This window comes from Balaenoptera physalus, assembly GCF_965194825.1.
Source record: "Balaenoptera physalus genome assembly, chromosome: 2".
Lineage (NCBI taxonomy): Eukaryota > Metazoa > Chordata > Mammalia > Artiodactyla > Balaenopteridae > Balaenoptera > Balaenoptera physalus.
The window spans coordinates 47,718,877-47,746,133 of NC_138883.1; the positions used below are offsets into that span (position 1 = coordinate 47,718,877).

The 27,257-nt window shown below is 36.3% G+C and overlaps 1 protein-coding gene across 4 annotated transcripts in view; it reads left to right on the forward strand.

Annotated features, from left to right (window-relative positions):
- The window catches only part of FERMT2 (FERM domain containing kindlin 2), a 73,442-nt gene that overhangs the window by 27,670 nt on the left and 18,515 nt on the right, over positions 1-27,257 (forward strand). For 3 of the 4 annotated variants that reach the window (XM_082450407.1, XM_082450408.1, XM_082450405.1), the window contains exons 4-8: positions 15,187-15,321; positions 24,502-24,534; positions 24,868-25,093; positions 25,639-25,741; positions 27,114-27,221. In XM_082450407.1, the coding sequence (XP_082306533.1) occupies positions 15,187-15,321; positions 24,502-24,534; positions 24,868-25,093; positions 25,639-25,741; positions 27,114-27,221 (605 nt within the window). The remainder of the gene's footprint in view (positions 1-15,186; positions 15,322-24,501; positions 24,535-24,867; positions 25,094-25,638; positions 25,742-27,113; positions 27,222-27,257) is intronic. The other variant, XM_082450406.1, reaches the window with a different exon arrangement.

Consider the following 27,257-nt stretch of genomic DNA (forward strand, 5'->3'; position numbering starts at 1 on the left):
GATTTTAGTGGGAAAGCTTCTAGTTTCTCATCATTACGTACGTTGTTAGCTGAAGGTTTTTTGTAGATACTCTTTATCAAGTTGAGGAAGTGTTCCCCAACCACGGATTGAACTCAGACTGAAGCAGTGAAAGTGTTGAATCCTAACCACTAGACCACCAGGGAGATCATACAAGCCACACAGCACAGCCAAAAAAAAAGTTGAGGAAGTGTTCCCCTCTATTTTAGTTTACTGTGTTTTATCATGAATAAGTGTTGGATTTTGTCATGCTTTTTTTTTTTTTTTTTAACATCTATTGATACGGTCATGTGATTTTTCCTCTTCTGCCTTTTGATGTGATGGGTTATACTGATTTTGGGATGTTGAACCAGCCTTGCATACTTGGCATAAATCCCACTTGGTCATGGTGTATAATTTTATTTATACATTGTTGGATTCGATTTGCTAATAGTTTATTAAAGATTTTTGCATTTATGTTCATTAGAGATATTGGTCTATAGTTTTCTTTTCTTGCAATGTCTTTGTTTGATTTTAGTATTAGAGTAATGCTGGCTTCATAGAATGAATTAGGAAGTATTTCCTCTTCTTCTATCTTCTGAAAGAGATTATAGAGAATTAGTTTAATTTCTTCCTCAAATGTCAAGAAAAGAGCTCCTTGACATGGGTTTTGGCAATGACTTTTTGGATATAACACCTAAAGCACAAGCAAAAATAAACAAGTAGAATTACATCAAACAAAAAAATTTATGCATGGCCAAAGAAATGACCAACAAAATGAAAAACAGCCTGTGGAATGGGAAAAATTATCTGCAATCCATATATCTGATGAGTTAATACCCAAAATATATGAAGAGCTCATATAGCTTAATAGCAAAAAAAACCCCAAATAATCCAATTTTAAAAATGGGCAGGGCTTCCCTGGTGGCGCAGTGGTTGGGAGTCTGCCTGCCGGTGCGGGGACGCGGGTTTGGGCCCTGGTCTGGGGGGATCTCGCATGCCACGGAGCAGCTGGGCCCGTGGGCCACAGCTGCTGGGCCTGAGCGTCTGGAGCCTCTGCTCCGCAACAGGAGAGGCCGCGATGGTGGGAGGCCCGCGCGCCGTGGTGGGGGGTGGCCCCCGCTTGCCGCAGCTGGAGGGGGCCCTCGCACAGAGGTGGAGACCCAACACAGCCAAAAATAAACATAATAAATAAATAATAAATAAAAAATTTTAAAAAAAAAAGGGCAAAGGACCTGAATGGACATTTTTCCAAACAAGTTATACACATGGTCAACAGGTACATGGAAATGTGCTCAACATCACTAATCATTAGGGAAATACAAATTGAAACCACAATGAGATATATCTCACACTTGTTAGAATGGTTATCAAAAAGACAAGTGATAAATGCTGGCAAGGATGTAGAGAAAAGGGAACCCTTGTGCACTGTTGGTGGGATTGTAAATTGATGTAGCCACTATGGAAAACTGTATGGAGGTTCCTCAAAAAACTAAAGTAGAACTACCATATGATCCAGCAGTTCTGCTTCTGGGAATATATCCAAAAGAAATGAAAGCACTGTGTCGAAGAGATAGCTGCACCCCCATGTTTATAGCAGCGTTATTTATAATAGCCAAGACATGGAAACAACCTAAGGGGAGGAATTGCATTAAGGTAGTCAAAAGGTACAAACTTCCAGTTACAAGATAAGTAAGTACTGGGGATGTGGTATATAGCACGATGACTAGAGTTAACACTACTGTATGGTTTATTTGGAAGTTGTTAAGAGACTAGATCATAAGAGTTCTTAACATAAGGAAAATAAACTTTTTTTGGGTATCTGTATGAGATAATGGATGTTAACTAAACTTACTGTGGTAATACTATGTAGGTCAAGTCATTATGCTGTGCACCTTAAACTTACACAGTGTTGTTATGTCAGTTATACCTCAGTAAAACTAGAAAAAATGTTTGGTAGAATTCACCAGTGAACTTGTCTGGCCCTAGTGCTTTCTGTTTTGGAAGGTTATTAATTATTGATTCAATTTCTTTAATAGGTATAGACTCATTCAGATTGTCTGTTTCTTGTGTGAGTTTTGGCAGACTGCTGTCTAAGTTTTTTATTTGGTAAAAATTATCTTGATTTTTTTATAACATAACTCTAAAGAAGATGCTTCTGTGTAATGATTAAGTGAGGTTTTTAGTTACATTTTCGTTTCCTTTTTGAAGGAAACACTGCAAAGCATGCTAAGTTCTTTTATGTAAGGTGGGTTCTGACATGCAGGCTTTACAAATGACGAGCCTTGTTAAGAGAAAATGGAAAGTTCATTTGTATCATTTTTTTAGATTCCACATATAAATGATATCATATGATATTTATCTTTCTCTGTCTGACTTCATTTCCTATGGTAATCTCTAGGTCTATCTGTTACTGCTAATGGCATCATTTCATTCTTTTTTATGGCTGAGTAATATTCCATTACATACACACATGTACACTCACACACCCCACATCTTCTTTATCCATTCATCTGTCAATGGACATTTAGGTTGCTTCCATTAGATTATTTATTTTATTTTTTTCCAGTGGTTTAGATGTAGGAATAGAAATTCACTATTTTTATTACCTTTCAAAACAAAATTGAATATGTTGAAGCCATAGGACTTTATAGACATTGCCTTTTAAAGGAAACTTCATCCAGGACAGTTAATTTAAATACTTCAGAGGAAATGCTAGGAAGCTGGAAAAAAGATATCAGAGAATTCAGTGATTATGGGAAAACAATTAGGTTTCTAAGTGTAATATTGCTTTATAATGATACTATCAAATTGGCATGAAACACAGTTGATAGACCATTTACTTTTAATGTGATTATCAGTGTCGCTGAGTTTAAATCTGCCACCTTGGTATTTGTTTTTTATATGGTATTTATTTTAAGGTTTCTGTGTGTTCTGTTTTTTTTCTTTTCCCTCTTTTAAGTTGAGGGGGGTTTGTTACAGTTATGTTTATTGTCACCTGTGACTTACTAGCTATTACCACTTTTGTCTTTTTAGTGGTTGTTCTGGGGTTACAGTGTATGACTAACTTTATTCACATTCTGTGCTCAAATAGTATACCATTTCATACATAGTATAATAATCTTAAAACAGTATAGTTCCATTTCCTCTTTCCTGTTCTTTGTGCTATTGTCATATGTGTTACTTTCAAATATGCTAAAACTCAACGTTATTTTCCCCTAAAACAATAATTGTCTTTTTAAATATTAAAAAATAAGAAAAATGGTCTTTTATAATTGCCCACGCATTTATCATTTTTCACCGTTCTTTGTAAGAATACTTTCCATGTGATATCCTTTTTCTTCTATCTCAGGAACTTCATATGACCTTTTTATAGTGCAGGTCTGCTGGTGATAATTTTATTTTTTAACTTTTGTCTACAAAAATCTTTGAAAGATATTGCAGCTATGTGAAGAATTCTAGATTTTTCCTCTTTTCAGTAATTTTCTCTTGTCTTCTGGTTTGCATAATTTCAGAAAAGTCCGTTACGGCTCTTCTATTTGTTCCCCTCTGAATGTTTTCTCTGTTAACCTTTTAAGAATTTATCTTTATCCTGGTTTTCAGCATTTAATTCTGATGTGTCCTGGCATAGTTTTCTTTAGGTTTATTCTGTTCTAGGGTCCTGGTGTTTCTTAGATTTGTGGGTTTACGGTTTTCGTCAGATTTGTGTAATTCTCAACTACTAGGTCTTCAAATAATTTTTGGTGTCCCTTCCCACACCTATCCTTTGTTGGGCTTGTTTCATATATGTTAGAGCAACTGTTATTCTTCCATAGGTCACTGATGCTCTCTTCCTTTTTTCGGTCTTTATTCTCTATGTTTCATCTTGGATTGTGTCCATTGTTGTCTTCAAGTTCATTGGTCTTCTGCTGATCTGCTGTTAATCCCATCCAGTGTTCATTTCAGATGTATTTTTCATCACTAGAAGTTTGATTTTGGCCTTTTAAAAAATACATAAATGTTTAATTTTTTTCTTCCTTATTTTTATGCTTTTCTCTCCTTTCTTAAACATATGGAGTGTACTTATAATAGATATTTTAATATCTTTGATTACTGATTCTATCATTAGTTATTACTGATTAGTTATTACTGATTAGTTATTACTGATTCTATCATTAGTTATTCTATCATTAGTTATTTCTGCTTCTGCTACTTTTGCCCCCCTTTTACTCCTGGTAATGGGTCGCTTCTTTTATGTCTGGTAATTTCTGATTGAATGCTAGAGTCTGTTAATTTTTCATTGTTGGTGGCTGGATTTCTTTTTGTATTCCTTAAAGTAGCGTTGGCTGGGACTTTCCTGGTGGCGCAGTGGTTAAGAATCCACCTGCCAATGCAGGGGACACGGGTTTGAGCCCTGGTCTGGGAAGGACCCACATGCCGCGGAGCAGCTAAGCCCGTGCGCCACAACTACTGAGCCTGCGCTCTAGAGCCCGCTAGCCACAACTACTGAGCCCACTTGCCACAACTACTGAAGCCCGCGTGCCTAGAGCCCGTGCTTCACAACAAGAGAAGCCACTGCAGTGAGAAGCCCGCGCATTGCAGCGAAGAGTAGCCCCTGCTCGCCACAACTAGAGAAAGCCCGCACACAGCAATGAAGACCCAACACAGCCATAAATTAATTAATTAATTAATTAATTAATTTAAAAAAGCATTGGCTTTTTTTCTGTCAAATTTTTCAGTCAAATTACTTGGAATCAGTTGGATCCTTTTGACACTTGCTTTTTTTTTTTTTAAGTTTTTTTTTTTTATTTTTAAAATTTATTTATTTATTTTTGGCTGTGTTGGGTCTTCGTTTCTGTGCGAGGGCTTCCTCTAGTTGTGGCAAGCGGGAGCCACTCTTCATCGCGGTGCGCGGGCCTCTCACTGTTGCGGCCTCTCTTGTTGCGGAGCACAGGCTCCAGACGCGCAGGCTCAGTAGCTGTGGCTCATGGGCCTAGTCGCTCCGCGGCATGTGGGATCTTCCCAGACCAGGGCTCAAACCCGTGTCCCCTGCATTGGCAGGCAGATTCTCAACCACTGCGCCACCAGGGAAGCCCTGACACTTGCTTTTAAGCTCTGTTAGGGCAGGTCCAGAGCCACCATTAGTCCAGGGCTAATCTCCTTCTGGGGATTCTTCTCAATATCCTGTGTATTAGGAAGACTTCCCCCTCACAAATGCACAGATCGGTATTCACCCAGATCCCAGTGGATAACTACAGCTCTCCAGATCTCTCTGTGGAGCTCTCTTCTCTCTGGTACTCTGACCCACAAATTTTAGCCATCTTGGCCTCCCTGGATTCCATCTCAGATCTCTCAACTCAGCAAGACCTGACTCTGTTTGCCCCCTCTCCACCCCGAACTACTTCTAGGCAGTAAGCTGGTACAGTCAAAGAGCTCATTCTGTTTTTTTTCTCTTCTCTCCTGTGCTCCTTGTTGTCTAATATCTGAAAAAGTTCCTTTTCCTTTCTTATTGTTTCAATAAAGCAGGAGGGTAAATCAAATTCTTGTTACTCTGTCTTAGTTGAGACCATTCTTAACTCATCCTTGATTTTCTTCTAGCCATGTACCTTTTTTAGAAAGCCATCATTTGCTCATTGAAGCATTATTTATAATAACAAAACCATTTCTTTCACAGAAATTTCAAACTGAACATGTTCAAAACTGAGCTCATGGTATTCCTTTCCAAATCTCTGTGTTCCGCCCCTCCCACTCTGCCCCTCAGAAGTCTCCATAGCAGTAAAAGCACCATCCCGGATATACGTCAGAAACTTGGGAGTGATCCTTAGCACCACTCTCGTCCTTATACACATCTCATCCATCACCCAGAAGTGTTACTTTTGCCTCCAAGATATGTCTTGAATCTTTTCACATCTTTCCATCTCTACCATCCTTACTGCTCTCATAGGCCACACCACCACCATCTCTCTTCTGGACTGGTCCAGCAGCCCCTAAGTGGTCTGCTTTATCCATCCTTGTTCCTTCCAATTTATTCTTTACACAATAAGCAGAAAGATTTTGAAATTATTTTTTTAATCAAAGCCATAGATACAGAGTTAAAGCTAAAAAAGCATATAACATAAAAGGACTTTTCTGTCCTATTTCTCCCCAACCCCAAGCACATTCCCTACCACTTTCTACTTTTTTACTGTTTCGTTTAGTTCCATAATTTAAATAATGTGCTTATGCTGTTATTTCTTGACTTATCCATTTTAGATATCTGTTCACTTCTTTTTTCTCAACTTTTTCTTTCGCACTTTATTATAACTATTATAATTTTTTATTAAATCAGTATCAGTTTGCATTATTTTAACAAGGTAAATATTTTTACTTGCTGAACCAAAGTGTATACTTTTACCTTTTCTATCTTATATGCCTTTTTGTTTATCATTTACTTAGTTTTCAAACTGCTCTGTTGTTGATTCTTCTACATTCTAGATTCTCTATAATTTTCATGATCAAATACATTATCTGATAATAATCTTCTCCCTCCCTCCTTTTTTTTCTTCCTAAACACACTGTGAAGTCCCTCCATCCTCCTGCTCCAATCTGGAGTAGATGGCTTCTAGGGCAAGTTGTACAGTCATAGCCCCAGAACTTCCCTCCACCATTGTCCAAGGAAAGTGTCTTCTCTCTCATACTTGATCCTTGCATTTTTCTCAGTGTTGATTTGCTCTTTTATTTTGATGGACTATATCCTCCGTCATCAAAGGTGGATGGGATGTAAATTTTTGAGATGTTATATTTGAAAATGTCTTTATTTTGTCCTTTGATAGGAATTGTTGGGTTGAAAATTAATTTCCCTCAGAATTGGGAATTCATTGTTCAGTTGTTTTAGCTTCCAGTATTGCTATTTATAGTCCTGATAGTGTTCTTAATTTTTATTTTCATCCTTTCTTTGTAGACTGCTTTTTCTCTCTGGAATGTTTTAGGATTTTTTTCTCTGCCATTTTGAAATTTCATAGTAATGTGCCCTAATTCCTCCCCTGTTTTTTTTTTCTTCTTTTTGTTGCTAGTAATTAGTCCGATATTGTTCTTGGATTGATCCTCTTACGTGACTTTATATTTTGTCTGTTGCTTTTTTATTGTGGCTCTCAAATTTTATTTTTCAGTGTTTTATATTTCTATCTGGATCTTTGTTACCCAGGTATTTATGAATACATTTAAGAGTTGTAGACTTTATATAAGTTAAACCTTAACAAAATAGTTCTTTTTAAAAATGGAAAGGACCCTTCCTCCCCCTTGTTAATATCCAAGAGCCCCTTCTTATCTCTGATTTTTTATTTCTAATTTTAAAAAAAATTTTTTCACTTTTTTTTTTTTATTTTTGGCTGCATTGGGTCTTGTTGCTGCGTGTGCGGGCTTTAGTTGCGGTGAGCGGGGGCTACTCTTTGTTGCAGTATGTGGGCTTCTCACTGTGGTGGCTTCTCTTGTTGTGGAGCACGGGCTCTAGAGCGCAGGCTCAGTAGTTGTGGCGCACAGGCTTAGTTGCTTCGTGGCATGTGGGATCCTCCCGGACCAGGGCTTGAACCCGCGTCCTCTGCATTGGCAGGTGGATTCTTAACCACTGCGCCACCAGGGAAGTCCCTCTGGTTATTTTTTAACATCCTATTCATCTCTCACGGATGCCATTGTCTTATCTTTCTGAGATTTGTAATTAAGAGGTTTTTGTTTTATTCTATTCTGTTCTTTGCATTATTTCTGTTTCCATATGTTGTTCTTTTTCATTTCACTTGCTCTCTTTCACATTGGAAGGTCTGTGAGTTTTCCATTGCTGCCATACACTTAGCACCCTAAAACACACATTTATTATCTCACGGTTTCTGTGTGAAAAGTCTGGGCACAGCATGGCTCAGCTGGATCCTCTGCTTAGAATTCTATAAGGCCAAAATTAAGGTGTCAGCAGGGCTCTGTTCCTTCCTGAAGGCCCTGAGAAAGAATTTTGCATGGTAGAATTGGGTTCCCTGTGGCTATAGGACTGACGCTCCCCTTGGCTTGTCTGTTAGCTTCCACAGACCTCCTGAATTCCTTGACTTGTGGTCTCTTCCTTTGTCAAAGCCAGCAACAGCAAGTCCAGCTCTTCTTACTCCTCAAATCTATATGACCTCTCCTCTCTTATCTCTCCTCTGCTTCCCTCTTCTGCCTTTCTCTTCTGTTAGGCAGGCTTCCTGTGATTGCATTGGACCTACTGAGAGAATTCAGGATAATCTCCCTAAAATCAGTTGATCAGTAACCTAAATTCCATTTGCAAAGTCTCTTCACAGCAGTCCCTAGATTAGCATATGATTGTATAACCAGGGACAGGAATTTTAAGGAGATATCTCTAGAATTCTGCCTATCTCAGAGTCCTTTCTATAAGATCTGTCAGTCATTGATTGTCCATTTTAATTGTCCAGTCATACATATACCTAATAGGAAACTCTAGTTGAATGGGGTTTAGCTTGTCACCCTTTTGCAGGGTATTTAGACATTGAGCACACTTTTTCAAATGTCAGTATCTAAAAGATCTTTTCCCTAGGGCTTTTCAGATTTTCCTCTAAGGAATTCTAAAGGGTGCGTATCAAAGGGGTAGGTGTAATCCGATGTGGGGCAGGATTCATTTTTCTTGTCTCTCTGTTTTCAGTACATGATCATGCTTGATGTTTGGCACAGTGAGTCAGTGTGTTTCCCATTGGTACTTCCTGCAAACACCTTGATTTTCTATTTGTCCACTTTGCTAAGTCATTTGCTTCTTTCCCATCTGGCTTTTGTCTCAGCATTCTTCTGATGTTGCTTATCTGATGTTTTCTCCTATTATTTTTGTCCTTTTAGGTTCATGTTTTATTTCTTTACATTTTGGTATGATTTTTGGAAAGGAGTGAAAGTAAATGCACAAACTCAACATACATGTTTAACTGGAAACACTCCAGAAAATTTTATTTTTAAACTAAAATGATTATTATTTTACCTGAGAACCCTTCTCTGCTCCTTAGTTTCCCACTTCCTCAGCTCCATAGTTTTGGAGATATATATATGTACTATATATAATTACATAATTATTTAGATAATTTATGTAGTCTGTCTTCCACTAGATTTGTATTCTACTTGATAACATTATATTGATTTTGAACGTTAAATTTTATTGCTATGTAGTTTATCCTTTTGTTATAAATAGATCCTGGATTATTGCTTTGTGTAGTGACTCATAATGCTAGTATATCTTTATTATTGAACTATAATTTAGCATAAAGGAAAGATAGCATTGTATTTTGGTGTGCCTATTTTAAAGTTTTTATAACTCATAGTCCTCTAGGTGTATTTTATTTTAGTATAAACCTTGTTTAATTACTTATGCTCTTCACCAAATCCAGTCTTATACATGTGATTCAGATTCCTAAATTCACTAGTTTAATTTCTTCTTGATATAAGACACAGTAAATAAGAAGTCCTAAATTCCTGTATCAATGAAGTAGTATTTTATATGGATTTACCTCACTTTTTCTGTTATTGTTGTAATGAAATGAAAACCACTTATTCACATACTTCATGTGTAGCCAACGGCTACCTTGCTCCAATATAGAACTACCTGTCATTAGAGAAATAAGATGTCGTTCTTCTCCCTCCTCCCCTTTCCCTAAGCTACTAGTTCTCAAGGAAAAGTTGGAATCAAAATTACCGATAGAGCTTTCTTTAAAATAGAGATGTGATTGACATATAACATTATATTAGTTTCAGGTGTACAAAATAATGATTCAGTATTTATATATATTGTGACATGATCACCACAGTAAGTTTAGTTAACATCCATCACTAGAACTTTCATAAAACAAGCTGTTGGAACCCCTGAGTCACTAAGAGTATTATCTGGGGGTGTGGCCTAAGCATATATTTTTAATATAATTATTTTTACATCACAGGAAATTCTCATGGGCACATACAAGTTAGGAGCTGCTTCATCTGCCTATGACTGACCAAAAAGCTAGTTAACAATACTGATTTTTCTAATAATAGTTGGCTTGTGAGCTGACAGGAAATGACCTAAGAACAAAAATCTCAAAGGATGAATCATGTAGTGCAGTGTTTCTCAAGCAGAAACGACATACCAGAAACATTTAGGAGGCTTTTTCCAATTATACATTCTTGCTTTCCCCTCTCCCGCTAAACTTGTTAATGGTAAATTGTGATAGAAGCGTGTCATATCTCTCAGGCGTGATTAGTTTTATGTCCTTACATACTTTTTAGATTTTTCACCCTGTACCAGTTTATGATTTACTTTGGGGAAATGAATGGGTGGAGAGATAGATTACCACCCTGCCCACACTTAATACTGAAGCAGAGGGGACAAGTGATTATTCAGAAGCTAGGAATTTTCTGAAGCCTTTATTTTCTCCCCACATGGCAGTGATAGCAAAGCTGAGGGTATGTTGAGAACTGAAAGTACAACCCGTAAATCATTAGGTCTCTTAGCATGTTAAGTCTTGTTTCTTTTAAAAGTAGTCTAGGAAATGATGATTCAGTTCTGTTAATTAGATAAATATGGCTCAAAAGACATACTTGAAATATCTTCTGAGTTTCTGAATCTACATAATCATAGCAATTAGCACTACTGATTCAAACCCCAAAAGTTACTTTTGAGGATAAATGGGTTAACTTTGTTACCGACTTGTGCCCTTGGACTCTTTAATCAATAGAAATCAATAAAAGGCCAGACAAGGAATTCAGCAAGGCTTTACTGGGACTTGTGCTGTAGCACAGGAGAGCAAAAACAAGCAACAGTTTCCCTTGCTCTCTCTCTGAGGAGGGCGGGCTGGATCCTTAAATGGGGTGACGGTAGGGGCAGGTTGGTGGGCGGGGCTGGAGCGGTGGCTTAGATGGTCTGCCCACCCCTTGGTGCTGTGTGTAGGGATCATGCTCAGTACCCTAGTTTTGCTTCCCAGCACCTCCAAAATGGCAGTTGGTTTGTGGCCTTTTTGTATCTTATTGTTCATAATTGCCCTAACTGCACATACATGCAGCTATTTTTAGTCCCTTATAGTTTCTGTGTATTCTGTTGCTTGAGGAGACATTTGTCCAGGTGCAAGCACTCTGGTAAAGGGTCCCAGGTCCCAGCCTATCTCAACTTGAATATACAAGACTGAAGACAATCTTTGATTTTTAATTTTGTAACTTTATTTATTTATTTATTCATGCATGCATGAAGCGCTGAGTCTTAGTTGCTGCATGAGGGATCTTTAGTTGTGACATGCAGACTTCTTAGTTGTGGCATGCATGCAGGATCTAGTTCCCAGATCAGGGATCGAACCCCGGGCCCCCTGCCTAGGGAGCGGGGAGTCTTACCCACTGGACCACCAGGGAAGTCCCATAATTTTGTAAGTTTAGCTAAAGAATATGCTGTCCTATTTTTAACTTGAAAAAGACATGCCTGGAAGCTTTTAAGAAAGTGACAGAATTTAAGAATTTATTTTTAATGTGATTTCTGCTGTTTAGTACCTAAGATGTACTTAGCCCAAAGTTATTAATTTATGAATAAGTAAGGAGCAGTTATGTTCACCTACTCTCTGGTAAAGTATTTGTTCAGGACAATTTTACTGCTGATTCCATTTTCATGTTTCAGAATAATATTCCTCCCAAAATAGCATGTAAAATACAGAACAAGGGACTTGCCTGGTGGTCCAGTGAGTAAGACTCGTGATCCCAATGCACGGGGCCCGGGTTCGATCCCTGGTCGGGGAACTAGATCCCACATGCATGCTGCAACTAAAGATCCCTCATGCTGAAATGAAGATCCCGTGTGCCACAACTAAGACCCGGTGCAGCCTAAATAAATAAATTAATATTAAAAAAATAAGACTCAACTTATAAAAAAAAATAAACAGAGCAAAACAAAAACCTAATGTGTACCAGAGTGTTCCTAATAGTAAAAATCAAATAACCAACAGAGAAACAAAAAATCCATATAGTTATTAAAAGCTTTATTTGAATTTTTTTTAAACATGGTACAAGACATATATAAAATAAAATTAAAAAGAAAGTTCAGTGTGGTTTGCAGTGATTGCTACCATGTTAATCTTTATATGCAGTTTAACTTTGATTTGAAGAAATCTAATAGAAAAATGAGTAAAAGGAAGGAAATAATATAAATGGCTAAAAACCCATGAGGAAGTGTAACAACATCAGTATTAATCAAAGAAATGTAAATTAAAACAAGGAGATAAACATACTGTTTTAAAAAGAAAGCTTTAAAAAAAATAACACAGGTGCCCATCTTCCTCCATTTTTGCCTTAAAATTATTATAACCTTTGATCCAGTAATTCTATTCCAATGAATTTCTAAAGAAATAAAATGTGGAAAAATATGTATATGGATAGATGTTTGTAGAACCATTATTTATAATGGGCACAGTATTAGAAGAATGGTTAAATTATGTTATATTAATACAATTTTATACATCTATTAAAATGATCACTGATTCACATAGTCATATTCCATTTTTCAAGAACAGATTTTAAATGTCTTATACTTTTTCATAATTTCCAAATTTATACCATAATTGTATATTTTTTTAAATTAGGAAAAAACCATTAATACTTACAAAGTACTTGTCAGGCCCTGTGCAAGGAACTTTACCCATATTAATCATTGAATTTTCACAAAATCCTCCTGCCGTAGTATTAGTCTCATTTTACAGCTGAGGAAACTTGGATGCTGGCAGGCTAATAAGTAGCTTGCCCAAGTCATACAGCTAATAAATAGTGGAGCTGAGATCCAGGTAGTTTGGCCATGTGCTTCTGCCTCAAATTGTGCCGCATCAGCTCTGCAGCAGGTGTGGTCCATCCTAGTTTGAGTTCCCCTACTGATAAAAAGCTTCCTGAATTTGTAATGCTGGATTGAATCTAGTGAATACTGTGGGTTCCTGAAGGTACAGACTACCCCCTGTCAAATTCTGATCCAGCGACTTAGCAGTCTGCATCATTACAAGTTATGCAGCGACTTGGATTTTGTTGTCTGTGACATATGGGGTAGTGCCACCAAACACTGTGAGATACGACCTAGTGCTTCTTTTTTTTGCTGCTTTTTTCTTTTATTGTTTTGTCTTTGCTCTCCCTCTCCTTACACTCTTTATTTTTTAATTAACTTTATTTTGGTATAATTGATGTACAATAAACTGCACCCATTTAAAGTGTACAGTTGGATGAGTTTTGACAGATGTTTACATGTCTGTAACTCCCACAGTCAGGATATAGAACATTTCCATTAGCTCTCAAACTCTAGCCTAACAGTCATCGCTCTGCTCTGTCACTATAGATTTGTTGTCATTTTCTGGAATATTGTGAATGGAATCATGCAGTATATACCCTTTTCTAATTGGCTTCTTCCACTTAGATAATGATTTTGAGATACATTCAGGTTATTGCATGTATTACTAGTTTGTTTCTTTTTACTGATGAGTTGTGTTACATTGTAAGAGTAGTATTCCACTGATATGAAAGGATCACATTTTGTTTATCCAGCTGGGTTATTTCCAGTTTTGGCTTTTGTGAGTAAAGCTATTACAAATATGCTTTTCATTATCTTAAGTAAATAACTAGGAGGGAAGTGTCTGAGTTGTATATGTTTAACTTTATAAGGAACTGCCAGAGTGTTTTCAAATATTCTCATTTCACATTCCCAACAGCTGGTTATGAGAGTTCCAGTTCTTCCACATCCTCACCAACACTGGGTATTATCAGTTTTATTAATGTTGGCCACTCTGGTGGGTGTATATGTGTGTTGTGGTTTTAATTTGCACTTCCCTGACCAGTAATGTTGAGCATCTTTGCATATGCTTCTTGGTTATTCTTATGTATTCTTTGGTGAAGTGCTTGTCCAGATCTTTAGCCCACTGGTCTGCTTATTATTCAGTTGTATGGGTTCTTTATGTATTTTGGATACAACTCCTTTGTCAGATATGCATAATATATTTTGTGAATATTTTGTCCCAATATACATCTTGCCTTTTGTTTTCTTAACAGTCTTTTAAGGAGCAGGGTGGTGGTGGTGTTGTTTTCCTGTAGTAAAGGGCAGTTTTTTTATGGGAGGTATGGGTGTCCTATCTAAGAAATCTTTGTCTACTTAAATTTTCTTTTAGGTCTATGATACATTTAGAATTAATTTTTGCATATTGTGTTAGGTGAGGGCTAATGTTCTTTTAGAAAAACACATGAATCTCTTGTTTAGCACTGTTTATTGAGAGATTTCCCTTTTCCCTTGAATTGCCATGACGCCTTTGTCCAAAATAATTGACTGCCTGTATCTGGGTTTGTTTCTGGGTCCTCTCTTCTATTCCATTCATTTATACGTCTTATCATTTAGCCAGTAATTGTACTGTTTTAATTGCTGTAGTTTTATGATGTCTTAAAATCAGGTGGTATAAATCTTCCAACTTTATTTTAAATTGCTTTGACTCATAAAATTTATAAGGAAATGAGAACGATTCTACAATCAACTTGTTCAAAAGAGTAAGCTGGAATTTTGATGAGAATTCCATTGAATCTTTAGCTCAATTTGGGGGGAACTGACTTCTTAACCATTCTTGCAATTTATAAACATGATATATAATATGTAATGTAATATTTATACTTATTTGGGTCATTTTTAATTCTTTTTGTTACTTTCATGTAACCATTTTGCTTCTCATCAGGTTCTGCACATGAAAATGAATAGAATAAACACAAAAACTTGTAGCCATTCGATATCAAGGTAGAAAAGTTAGAGTCGATTAAAATTTTGAGATTTGGTAATGATGGGAAAATATTTTCTTTACATTTACTTCACATATCTTGTGTTAACTTATGGCATACAGAATGAATGAGGGCTACCATATAATATAAACCTTAATTTCTTACAGTTTTGGATTTAAAAATATATAAATAAGAGTTCTAATATTTTCTTTCTGTACCCTAGTAGATTATTATCTTTCCACTTTGAGGTAACTACATTTATTGGATAGTTATGAATTAAGAGTGCTTTGGTATATTGTTTTTAAAAGTGTCATACTCCAATCTTTTGCATGGCATTAGTATCTGGCAAAACACACACACATACACAGAAGGAAATTACAAATTCTTCTCTTGAATGGATTAATAGATTTACCAAGTGTAATGTGTTTAAATTTTCTGTTATGCTAGTAAAATAATGTTTTTTTATTTTAACAGATATCAGACACCCTGAAGAGCTTTCTCTATTGAAAAAACCCAGAGATCCAACAAAGAAAAAAAAGAAAAAGCTAGATGACCAGTCTGAAGATGAGGCACTTGAATTAGAGGGGCCTCTTATCACTCCTGGATCTGGTGAGGCTTTGACTAAGCATGGGCTCAGTGTGAGAACCATGGACTGTATGCCTCTGTGTGTGTGTATGTGTTTAATTGAAGTATAGTTGATTTACAATATAGTATTAGTTTCAGGTGTAGAGCACAGTGATTCATTTATACACACATACATGTGTGTGTGTGTAAATCAGAAAAAGAATATGTATATTCTTTTTCAGATTCTTTTCCCTTATAGGTCATTAAAAAATATTGAGTATAGTTCCCTGTGCTATACAGTAGGTCTCCCTCTGTGTTTTTGAGATCCGGATAAATGGACTGTGTAGGTCAGGAGAGTGGTCAAGTTAAAGAACACTGTCCCTCAGCATCTTTTCCCTCAAACTTGAAATCATCAGAGTCTGTTATGTGCAGATCATCATGTCAGGTGTTAGCAGTTGCGTCAATAAAAAGAAAAGCTGGTTCTCTGCTCAGGAAGAGTCAAAAGGAGACAGTACCTTAACTGGCCTCAGTTCTTTGCTTTGTGGAAATTGGACAGTTTTTTTTTTTTTTAGCATTTAGTTCCATTTTTTTGGGTAGTTTGTGAAAACCACCAGTATTTAGTTAAGACATTATTGTTTTTATCTGGTTACTTAAAGCTGTCTCTGTGCTTTGCATATGCTGGTCTCTTAGTGCCTCTCTTTTTCCTTTAAGGTGTTGCTCCTTTAAGAAGCTTTCTCAGATTTCCTTCTGTTACCTCCCCGACCTGAATTAGGTTATCCTTCTGTCATAAGTCACCAGACTTTTCTGTGTTTGGTATTATACTACATGTTCTCCCCTAATAATCGTGAGCCCCTGCATGAAGAGACTGTTTCTTACCTTTTTGTTACCAGGACCCAGCTCAGCATATGCCATGCAAAAGGAACATAGGCAGTGTCTTTTGAGAAGCTAGATGACTAATTAATTAGATTACATGGTTCTTTAGTCCCGGGAAATTAGTTTCTCATGTTTCCATTGGCCACACATTTACAAATCCATTTCTTAGGAAAGATCCCAGCAGCAAATAAGTAAACTAATTTTACTATTCAGTTCATTCTTGGTTTTTTAAATTCTGGGGTGATGATGATGGTAATGAAAGTACACAGTGAACATAGAGGTTATGTATGCCCAGACCTATTTCATACATTTTACTCATGGAAACTCATTTAATTCTCACTACAACCCATTGAGGTGGATTATGTTATTACTCACATATAAGGATGAAGATAAGTAGGAATGTCTAAGGTCACATACCTTGTAACTTTTATGTCACTACTCATGTACTGATTACATTTGGGAGATACCAAGAAATAAGACAATCCTTACTCTTAAGTAGTTTATAGGCTCATTGAAAAGCACAATTACAGGTACTATATTTAAGGAGGTAATACATCAATGTTAAATGAATGTTGCAGAAAATAATGTTATAAGAATTCAGAAGACAAAGCAATTCCAAATAAGGTATATTCAGTTTTGGGATTGGGGAGGTAAGTTTGTGAATTAGCTAGGATTCCAGTGGCTAAGCATTTTGATGGGAAGAAAAGGCAATCCTAGTAGAAAGAATGATATTAACAAAGAACATCCTGGCAAAAGAAAAGTACAAGATGTGTAAATAAACCATTTGAGCCAATTCATGGGAGAGAGACCTCCAAGGAACTTCTGGATCACACTGGAGGGTATTTAATGTCAGGCTGAGGAATATAGGCTAGTGCATTGTAGAGTCATTGGTTTCTGAATATGTTACAAAATGAACAAATCATTATTTTAGAAAACATCAAATTTAATTCCAGTAAAATGAGGAGGAGGGAATGAGGGGAAAGAGTAGTGGTAGAAGCCTACAGATTAGGTAGGAGGTGAAAGAGAATGAAAGAATGTGTCTGTCATTAGAATAAGGTAAAAAATCTGATTTAGACTTGACTATATAGATGAAGGCATCTGACAGTAGACACAGTCCCTGCTTTAAATTATTTTTTAGTTTAAATGGAAACTCATTTAATTCTTAAGACAAAGAGCTACATGGAAAAGTATATTTATGGGATGATTTTGGAGTGGTTGAAATCAGTCAGGATTGCTCTTAGAATTGCAAGTGAGAGCTTTTGTATACTGCTTTAAGAAAATACAATTTGAAGACAAAAGATAATGAATTAAGACAAGGGAAAGCTCCAAATCTTTTAAGAGTAAGTAACTATGGGCTTCTTTTCTTTCTTGTTTTAAATTGAGGTGTTACATACAGTAAAATGAACAGATTTTAAATTACAGATGAATATTTGAAGATGTATATACCTTGTAACCACCCAGAACTTGATGTAGCGTATAGCGTGATACCAACACCCCAGAAGGCCTCTCGCGTGCCTTTTCCCAAATAGCCACTGTTTGCCTCTCTCAGCACAGAATAGTGTTACCAGTTTTTAAACCTCATGTGAATGGAATTATACACTATGTGTGCTCTCTTGTGTCTGTGAAGTGACTGTGTTCTCAGTGAAAGAATTAAAAAAAAAAAAAAAGGTTTTATTTGTCTACACCCAAGCAGTTTAATTAAAAACATTTCTACACTCAAGCAGTTTAATTAAAAACATTTGGGGGCTTCCCTGGTGGCGCAGTGGTTGAGAATCCGCCTGCCAATGCAGAGGATATGGGTTCGAGCCCTGGTCTGGGAAGATCCCACATGCCGCAGAGCGGCTAGGCCCGTGAGCCACAACTACTGAGCCTGCGCGTCTGGAGCCTGTGCTCCACAACGGGAGAGGCCGTGATAGTGAGAGGCCCGTGCACCGCGATGAAGAGTGGCCCCCGCTCGCCGGAACTGGAGAAAGTCCTCACACAGAAACGAAGACCCAACACAGCCAAAAATAAATAAATAAATAAATTTAAAAAAAAAAAAAAAAAAACAAACAAAAAAAACATTTGGGGGCTTCCCTGGTGGCGCAGTGGTTGAGAATCTGCCTGCCAATGCAGGGGACACGGGTTCGAGGCCTGGTCTGGGAAGATCCCACATGCCGCAGAGCAACTAGGCCTGTGAGCCACAACTACTGAGCCTGTGCTCTAGAGCCCGCAAGCCACAACTGCTGAACCCGCGTGCCACAACTGCTGAAGCCCACGTGCCTAGAGCCCATGCTCTGCAGCAAGAGAAGCCACTGCAATGAGAATCCCACTCACGTCAACGAAGAGTAGCTCCCACTCACTTCAACTAGAGAAAGCCTGCACACAGCAGTGAAGACCCAATGCAGCCAAAAAAAAAAGTTAAATAATTAATTAAAAAATATATTTGAGGAGTTGATGTGAAATCCTAAGAAAGTACACAAAGATAGAGTGACATGTAGAGGACTGATTATCTGTAGAGAAGAAGTCCCATACACACATGAAAAGTAACGTGATTAATTTTTTTTTAAATTTATTTATTTATTTTATTTTTGGCTGCGTTGGGTCTTTGTTGCTGCGTGCAAGCTTTCTCTAGTTGTGGCAAGTGTGGGCTACTCTTCGTTGCTGTGCGTGGGCTTCTCATTGCGGTGGCTTCTCTTGTTGCAGGGCACGGGCTCTAGGCGCATGGGCTTCAGTAATTATGGCACGCGGGTTCAGTAGTTGTGGCTCTCGGGCTCTAGAGCACAGGCTAAGTAGTTGTGGCCCACGGGCTTAGTTGCTCCGCAGCATGTGGGATCTTCCTGGACCAGGGCTCGAACCCGTGTCCCCTGCATTGGCAGGCAGATTCTTAACCACTGCGCCACCAGGGAAGCCCCAACATGTGATTAATTTTTAAAACAAATATTAAATATCTAGTTTGCATGACTTTATGATTTATCAGTCATGTTAGTCAATTATTGGACCAAATACTGAAAAATATGATCACTTGCATGTTGTGCCCATAATAACTAGCAACAGGTCCATATGTCTCAGTTTATGACATCTTCGGGGTGTCAGATACTGTGCTCAGTGCTTCACAGATGTTCCTGTACTGCAGGGTGTGGTAAGGAGTAGGTGTAATTTTCATTTTACTGAGGAGGAAACAGGCTCAGTTTCCCTTAGTGCGCACGTGCTTCTTGAATTGTGAGCATCTCAGTGTGAGCATGGTTAACAATTATGTGTATGTGTGTATATAGTCAATAAATGATGATTATTATTTATACATACATTATCTTTCATTTTATCCTCACAGAACACCTATGATTCTGGTAGCATTATCCCCATTTTACTTACAAGGAAAGAACATTACAAGGGTTAAGTAATTTGCCCAAGGTCACAAAGCTAATTAGGGACACAGCTAGGATTCAAATCCAGGTTACTCTGGCTCTAGCACTCATGTTTCTAACCATTATGTAACATCATCTCTCCAATTATAACATTTAAAGTAAATATTTTATGAATCCTAATACGAACATTTGATAAAATATTGGTGTGTAAGTTATACCTCAACAAAGCTTTTTTTAAAAGTAATGTTTCAAGAGGTAAAGGATCATGAGTGAATTAATGATTCTCAGACTTTAGTCAAACTCTTATACAGAATTATGGTAAAATTCTGAGTTTTTAAATACCTTGCTTACAGACTGTGCTCAAGTGATACACTCTTGAGTGCCTTGCCACTTCATAGCTGTAACTAGGTAAATATCTAATCTCCAAATACCTGTGAGGAGGGAACCATTTAAGTAGCCTGATCCCATGTCTGGGGGAAACAGCTTTTCCAAGTAAGAATTAACTTTACTGTATAGTACTGACTTACAGACTACCAATTTCAGGATTTATTATGTAAATAGAAATAGAAAATTACTTCATTAGAAACTTTCCTAAGAAATCTTAAAAGCAGCTAGACAAAGGAAAAGTCTGGGTCCTAAAGTAACAGAGAAAGTCATCAGTACTTAACTTGCTTGGCACTGTCAGGAAAATCACCATGCAGGATGCCATTTTTCCTAACTGGAATTTGCCATTTTAAACATCAAAAAATTTTTTTAAAAACTATTCTTTAATTATAAAAGCAATGGGAGTTCCCTGGTGGCCTAGTGGTTAGGATTCTGGGCTTTAACTGCTGTGGCTCGGGTTCAATCCCTGGTTGGAGAATTGAGATCTTGCAAGCTGTGTGACGTGGCCAAAAAAAAAAATTATAAAAGGGATGCATGTTCATAGTAAAAATTCAAATATTACAGAATTATGTTTTTGTTTTTAATGATGAAAGTGGGACTGTGTTATACATGCATTTATAATCTGTGTTTTTTTTTCACTCAGTGATACATACTAATGGACTTTATATCATTTTTTAATTACAAAAGTTATACATTAGTACAGCCTCATTATAAAATATAGAAGTACCATAGTATAGAAAATGTACTAAACCAAAGCTGAAAATTTGACTTCAGTTCATTCCCTTGGTACTCCCTATCAAGAAGTAGCCATTTCTTAATCACTGTGTATAACTATATTGTAAACAGTTGGAGTACAACTTGCCAGTACCTTTTCTATGTTTTATATCTACTTGCATGTCTAGTTTTGTTTTTATAACATTAATGAGAGACATATATATTATATATTGTTCTGCAGTATGAGTTTTTTCATTGAACAGTATGTTTTGGTGATCTTTATGTGTGTCAGAGTAGAGGTCTCCCTACTTCTGTGTATATAGTGTCAAATTTTTCCATGTAGAAGAACTACATTTAACTGTTTCTCTAGCTAACTAGTATCTAATTTTTCTGTCAAATATACTCCAGAAAGTTTCTCCAAGATTCAGACATACAGTTGACCCTTGAACAATGTGGGGTTGGGAGGTCAACCTTCTTTGAAATCGAAAATCTGCATATAGCCTGTAGTTACCCCTCCATACCCGAAGTTCCACATCCACAGACTCAACCAACCACAGATCGTGTAGTACCGTAGTATTTAGGATTGAAAAAAATCCACATGTAAGTGGACGCACGCAGTTCAAACGTGGATGCACGTTCTTCAAGGGTTGACTTTACTCCCAGAAAGAGTTATGAAGGCGACGGTTTTGCACTCCCATCAACAGTATATGAAAGTGCCCCTTTTCCTACATTCTGCCCAATACTGAATGTTGTAAATCTTTACAAAAATGTTTGCCAGTGTGACAGGTATCTCAGAATTACTTTTTTATTTTCCTGGTAAACACTGAGTGTGAACAATAGTTGAATAATATTTCATATATTTATTAGCCATTCCTGTTTCTTCTCTTAATTTTCAGTTATAGACTTTGTCCATTTTCTTTTATCTATGTTTTTGTTTTAGTGATATTAATCTTTTGATGTGATAAATATTTTCCCTATACTGGCATTCTGTATTTAAGTTTGTCTGTGCTCTTTTTTACTATACTAAAGTCTTACATTTTTATGTAGTCAAATCTGGCATTTATTTTGTAGTTCTCTGTTTTCACTGTTAATAAAATCTTCACAAATATTACAGAAAATTTTCTATATTTCCTTTTAATACTTTTATAATTACTTCATATTTATATATTTTAATTTATCTAATATCAATATTCATATTTTTAATTCACCTGTAATGTGTTTTCTAAGTATGGTATGAGCTAGATACTTTGATGGAAAAATTTCTTAAGTGTATTAAATACTTGAGTATTTTTTTAAAAAGGATATATGTGAGTATAATAACTAAGTTATGAGGCAGATTCTACTGTATTAAAATATAGGGATACTCTCAGGAGCTATTAGGTTACATTGGGTTTTTAATATTTATAGTAGGTGTCCCAAGACTGTAGTGCTTGTTGAAGTCTTTGTTTCTCATCCTTATAGTTTTTAAGTTATCATTGCATGTTGTTCAGCAAACTCATATTTTATTGCTACTTCATCTTACCCTGTATTCGTTTTCTGCTTCAAATACGGCTTAAATTGGGCAATCAGGAATACAGGCTGGCTGGGATTATCACTGAACTGGGACTTAAACACACATGCCCTCTGACCCAGCAGTGCTGCTAGAATTGGGGAATAGGTGCAAAACTGTTTATCGGAAGGCACTGTTTGCAATAGCAGTGGTGACATCAGTAATAAAACTCTAAAATGAATAAATGCACACCAACTGGGAATGGCTTAATACGTTACGGTACCTGGGGGGCAGTGTATTTAGCTGCAGTCAGACTGCTGATTTACAGTTTAGCTCTGCAACTTAATAGCTCTTGACATTGGACATGTATATTAAATTCTCCTTGCCTCAGTTTGCTCCTCTGAAATGACAATAATACGTTTGTTGGGAACATTAAATGAGTTATTACTGTAGATTGCCTAACAAAAAAGAACAAACGGGAAAAATGAAGTGATCAGATACAACGTGTAGATTACACAAAGTATAGGTAAATAAGAGGGAAGGGAATTGATTGGGTGGCTGATTCTATTAAATGATGTGTAATGTAGGGGAATATATTTTCTGTTTTAAAAACTTCATAAAGAAGTTTCTAAATCAATTCTAACTTTACTCAGTTCTGAATAGTAATTATAGTTCATACCAGGAATGAATTTTCAGTATTCTGACATATTTAGTAAAAGATTTGTTTGCTAGATCTTTGAAATAAACAATGAGAAGATTCTGCCTAGAAGGTAATGTTTTTTTTTCCACACGGTATTTACATGTATACTCCCTATAGCAGAATTATTCTTTGCCCAGATGAGCTGGAGTAATGTTTTCAGCCCTTTTAATAAGTAACTCTTTCACAAAATGCCTTTGTAGTTTAAGGTTCTTGCTTTAAAGGTACAACTAAATATCCCAGTGTTTTTCCTTAAAGGCTGAAAAGGAGCATTCACAGCTTTCTTTGTTGCTTATTTAACAATGTTCACATTCTACAAGTTGTTTAAGTATCCATTGGGAGAATACATTTAGGGGTATCAAATCAGATACCCTGAGGCTAGTTAAGAGATTTTTTTTTTTTTTCACTTTGTGTTCTCTTCCTAGACTCCGTCTTGACAACTTCAAAAATCTCTAGCATTACCACCACTTTTTCATAGGTAATTGTTTCTGTCATTGTGTGTTGGGGGTTGGTATGTCATTAGAGATGAAAGGAGAGAAATTCCTAAGCATATTCCTAAATTAGGTAAGGAAAACAGCCATTCCATTAACATCATCCATTAACAGTGTGACACCCATTTACACATTTTCTTTTTAAAAATTATGACTACAGGATAAAATATATTAACAGAGTTAGAACTTTGAAGGGGTGCTTTTACTTAATGTCATTCTGAATTTTTTTAAAGTCTTAATTTAATCTCCTTAATTTTTATAGTCTAAATGACAGAGGATAGATCATCAGTGGACTAATTCAACAATTTTTTTTTAATGTGCCTCTACTACATACCTAGCCCTTTAACACTGAGAAAGCAGAAGATTAAAAAGACAGTATCTCTACAGCTTCAGGGCTTTAATTATAAAATGCACCTTGTTAGCCTCTTTCTAGGGCAATATTTATATATCCCTTTGCTTGAATACTTTATTTGTAAATCTGTTGGAGCCAGTTCAGCTATTCACTGAGAAAATTATTCCCTTAATTTATGTGAATTTATTCAGTTACATTGAGCTGTCTTAAAACAGGGTACAGTGATTTCAAAGGGTGATAAATGTATACATGTTTGTCACTAACACATGACTAGAGCACAACCTCTTTTTTTTTTTTAATGACTTTTTAAAAAAATTATTTTTATTTATTTATTTATTTGGCTGCATTGGGTCTTCATTGCTGCACAGGCTCTCTCCAGCTGCGGTGAGCGGGGGCCACTCCTCATTGCGGTGTACGGGCTTTTCATTGCGGTGGCCTCTTGTTGTGGAGCACAGGCTCCAGGTGCGTGGGCTTCAGTAATTGCAGCACGTGGGCTCAGTAGTTGTGGCCCGCAGGCTCCAGAGCGCAGGCTCAGTAGCTGTGGCACACGAGCCCAGCTGCTCTGTGGTATGTGGGATCTTCCCAAACCAGGGCTCGAACCCGTGTCCCCTGCGTTGGCAGGCGGACTCTTAACCACTGTGCCACCAGGGAAGCCCAACCTCATTGTTCTGAATTGGACAAAACTTGTTTTACTTAGATTATAGCTTCTAAGGTTCTTTACTCTTAAATACACTTGGAATATTTACTTCAGTTTATAATTCACAATTAGGAAAAAATCTGTATTTTCTTCTTCCCATTTTCTTTTCATTTTCATTCTTTGTTTCTGTCTCCTATTATTGCCTTTCTTTACCTTCTGAATTCCTTTCTTTCCTTTTCTATAGGCACTGATGTTCTTTACATTGGCCCTCTGAAAGGTGAGCCTTGGCACAATTAAAAAACAAAAGTGTTGGTCTATCTGCTTCAGCAATATCCTTAACTTATATTCTAACTCTCTTGAACTGATTTTTTCCCTAGAGTTTCCAACTTAGTTATATTTTTTGACCTTATTGTTATACATGTTCTTAATGTTATACAAGTAAAGTTAATTTCACTTGTTTTTAAGAGAGGTAAAATAATGTACTAAAGCTTTTCTTTCCAGAGTGAAGCTTGTGTTTCACAGTATGCTTTATATCATTATAGCATGTATTACTGAAAACTAAGATAACTATACTTCATACTTACTACCTGTTTTTCATGTTATTTATTAGGAAGTATATATTCAAGCCCAGGACTTTATAGTAAAACAATGACCCCCACTTACGATGCTCATGATGGAAGCCCCTTGTCACCTACTTCTGCTTGGTTCGGTGACAGTGCTTTGTCAGAAGGCAACCCTGGTATACTTGCTGTCAGTCAGCCAATAACATCACCAGAAATCTTGGCCAAAATGTTCAAGCCTCAAGCCCTTCTTGACAAAGCAAAAATCAACCAAGGGTAAGTTTTTTTTGTTTTGTTTTTTTGCTGTTTACCAATTACTTTACAAGTTTTTTTTGTTTTTGTTTTTGTTTTTTTTTACTGAAGTTATAGTTAATTTACACTATTGTGTTAGTTTCAATTGTACGGCACGGCGGTTCACTTATATATATGTGTGTGTATATATATACACACACACATATACAGCGATTCAGCTATATATATACATATAGCATATGTGTGTGTATATATATGTGTATATATATGTGTATGTATATATATATGTGTGTGTATATGTATATATGTATATATAGTCTTCTTCAGTTTCTCTTCCCTTATAGGTTATTACAAAATATTGAATATAGTTCCCTGTGCTGTATAGTAGGTCCTTGTTGGTTATCTATTTTATAAATAGTAGTGTGTATATGTTGATCCCAGCCTCCTAATTTATCCCGCCCAACCAAGAGTAAGTTTTAAAATATAGATACAATTTAAGAATTTCTTTATCCATATAGAGGTAGAATTAATTTTGTCTTGCTCTGTTCCACTATTGTTAATTTGTCCAGGTGGCTTGATTCCTCAAGATCTCTCATGGAACAAGACGTGAAGGAAAATGAGGCCTTGCTGCTCCGATTCAAGTATTACAGCTTTTTTGATTTGAATCCAAAGGTACCGAGGGTTTAGAGGGATGTCTTTTGTTCCTTTTTGTTTGCTTTTTGGAAGTTGGTGGGGTAAGGAATTGTTTGGATATACATATAGCAAGTCTTGAATAATATTAAAAACTCAAAGCTTTGGACAAAGGCACCTGTATTTTAAAGTAGTCTATTGTTTTAGTAAGTTGGAAGCATAACTAAACCCTTTTCTTTTTGTTAAATAATTGAATTTTTGGTTGATTTGTATTTTAAAGGAACTAGTTAGGTACTACAGAATTGGTAAAGTTAGTTTATGTGTTTTTTTTTAACATCTCTCTTCAACTGTACATAATTATATATCCCAGAAGATGTTGCTTCAAAAAAAAATTCTTTTTAAGTCTATATTTCTCTCAATTTAATAGCCACACATTGTAATATGTTTTTACTATCAGACGGTTGGCATCATCTGTGCTACTGAAGTACTTTGCTTTTCTGATAAGATTTAAATTTGCTGTAGAGATCTGGAGTGTTTTCCCCCAGAAAACACATGGCACAGAGATTTGGGTCTTTTGCTTTCATGTCATCCTTGCGGGTGAGGGGACCTCTCTTGTCTGCTTCTCATCCATTTCATGTCTAGATTATAGCCTAGATTTTAATGTATATATTTATCATTTTAAATTATGTGCTTAAATAATTCTTCATACAACAGTAAAACGTATATAGTAGAATTACAAAAAATCATTTTAATCCCTTTTTAGGCTATATCATACCTAATTTTGGTAAAGCCAAAGCTGTTCTGGGAACATAGTTATATTTGCATGGGGTGGGAGGGGGCTATGTATTTTGTGACCATTCTAAGATAGTACTGTTACAGTATTACTATTGATTTTTATTAACATAACTAAATGGATAATTGAATAACATTTAAGTAAATCTTTTCTACAAATGTGTGTGTGTGCTTATGTATGTTTGTGTATGCCCTCTATTTTGGATTCTTAAAATAATTACTGTTTCCAAGGACCTGCCACTTTGTCTGGGTATGCTTTTCCACAGTGAGCAAGATGTTCCCCGAAATAATTAATTTACTGTCTGATTATGACATGTTAGTGTGGTAAATTGCAACAACAATACTGAAAAACAGTCAGTTCTACCTTACTTTAATGTCTTCAAGTTAAATTCCTTTTATTAAGGGCTGTAATACCTAATGGTTATTTCCCTGGAAAATAACATACAGAATCTACTTCTAATACTGAATATGTAAAAATCTTTTGGCATATTTTAATGCCATTTTTAATGAAAAATTAGATGTGGATATATTTAGGTATACGTAACCCTATAGGTAGCTTTTTTCCTTATTGTTAATGTAAAAGGTAATATATTACAAAAGAATTGTATCTCTTTTGCTGCAGTATGATGCAATCAGAATTAATCAGCTTTATGAGCAGGCCAAATGGGCTATTCTCTTGGAAGAAATTGAATGCACCGAAGAAGAAATGATGATGTTTGCAGCCTTGCAGGTAGTGGCGAGTATTGGTAAATGGGACTTTTCAGGG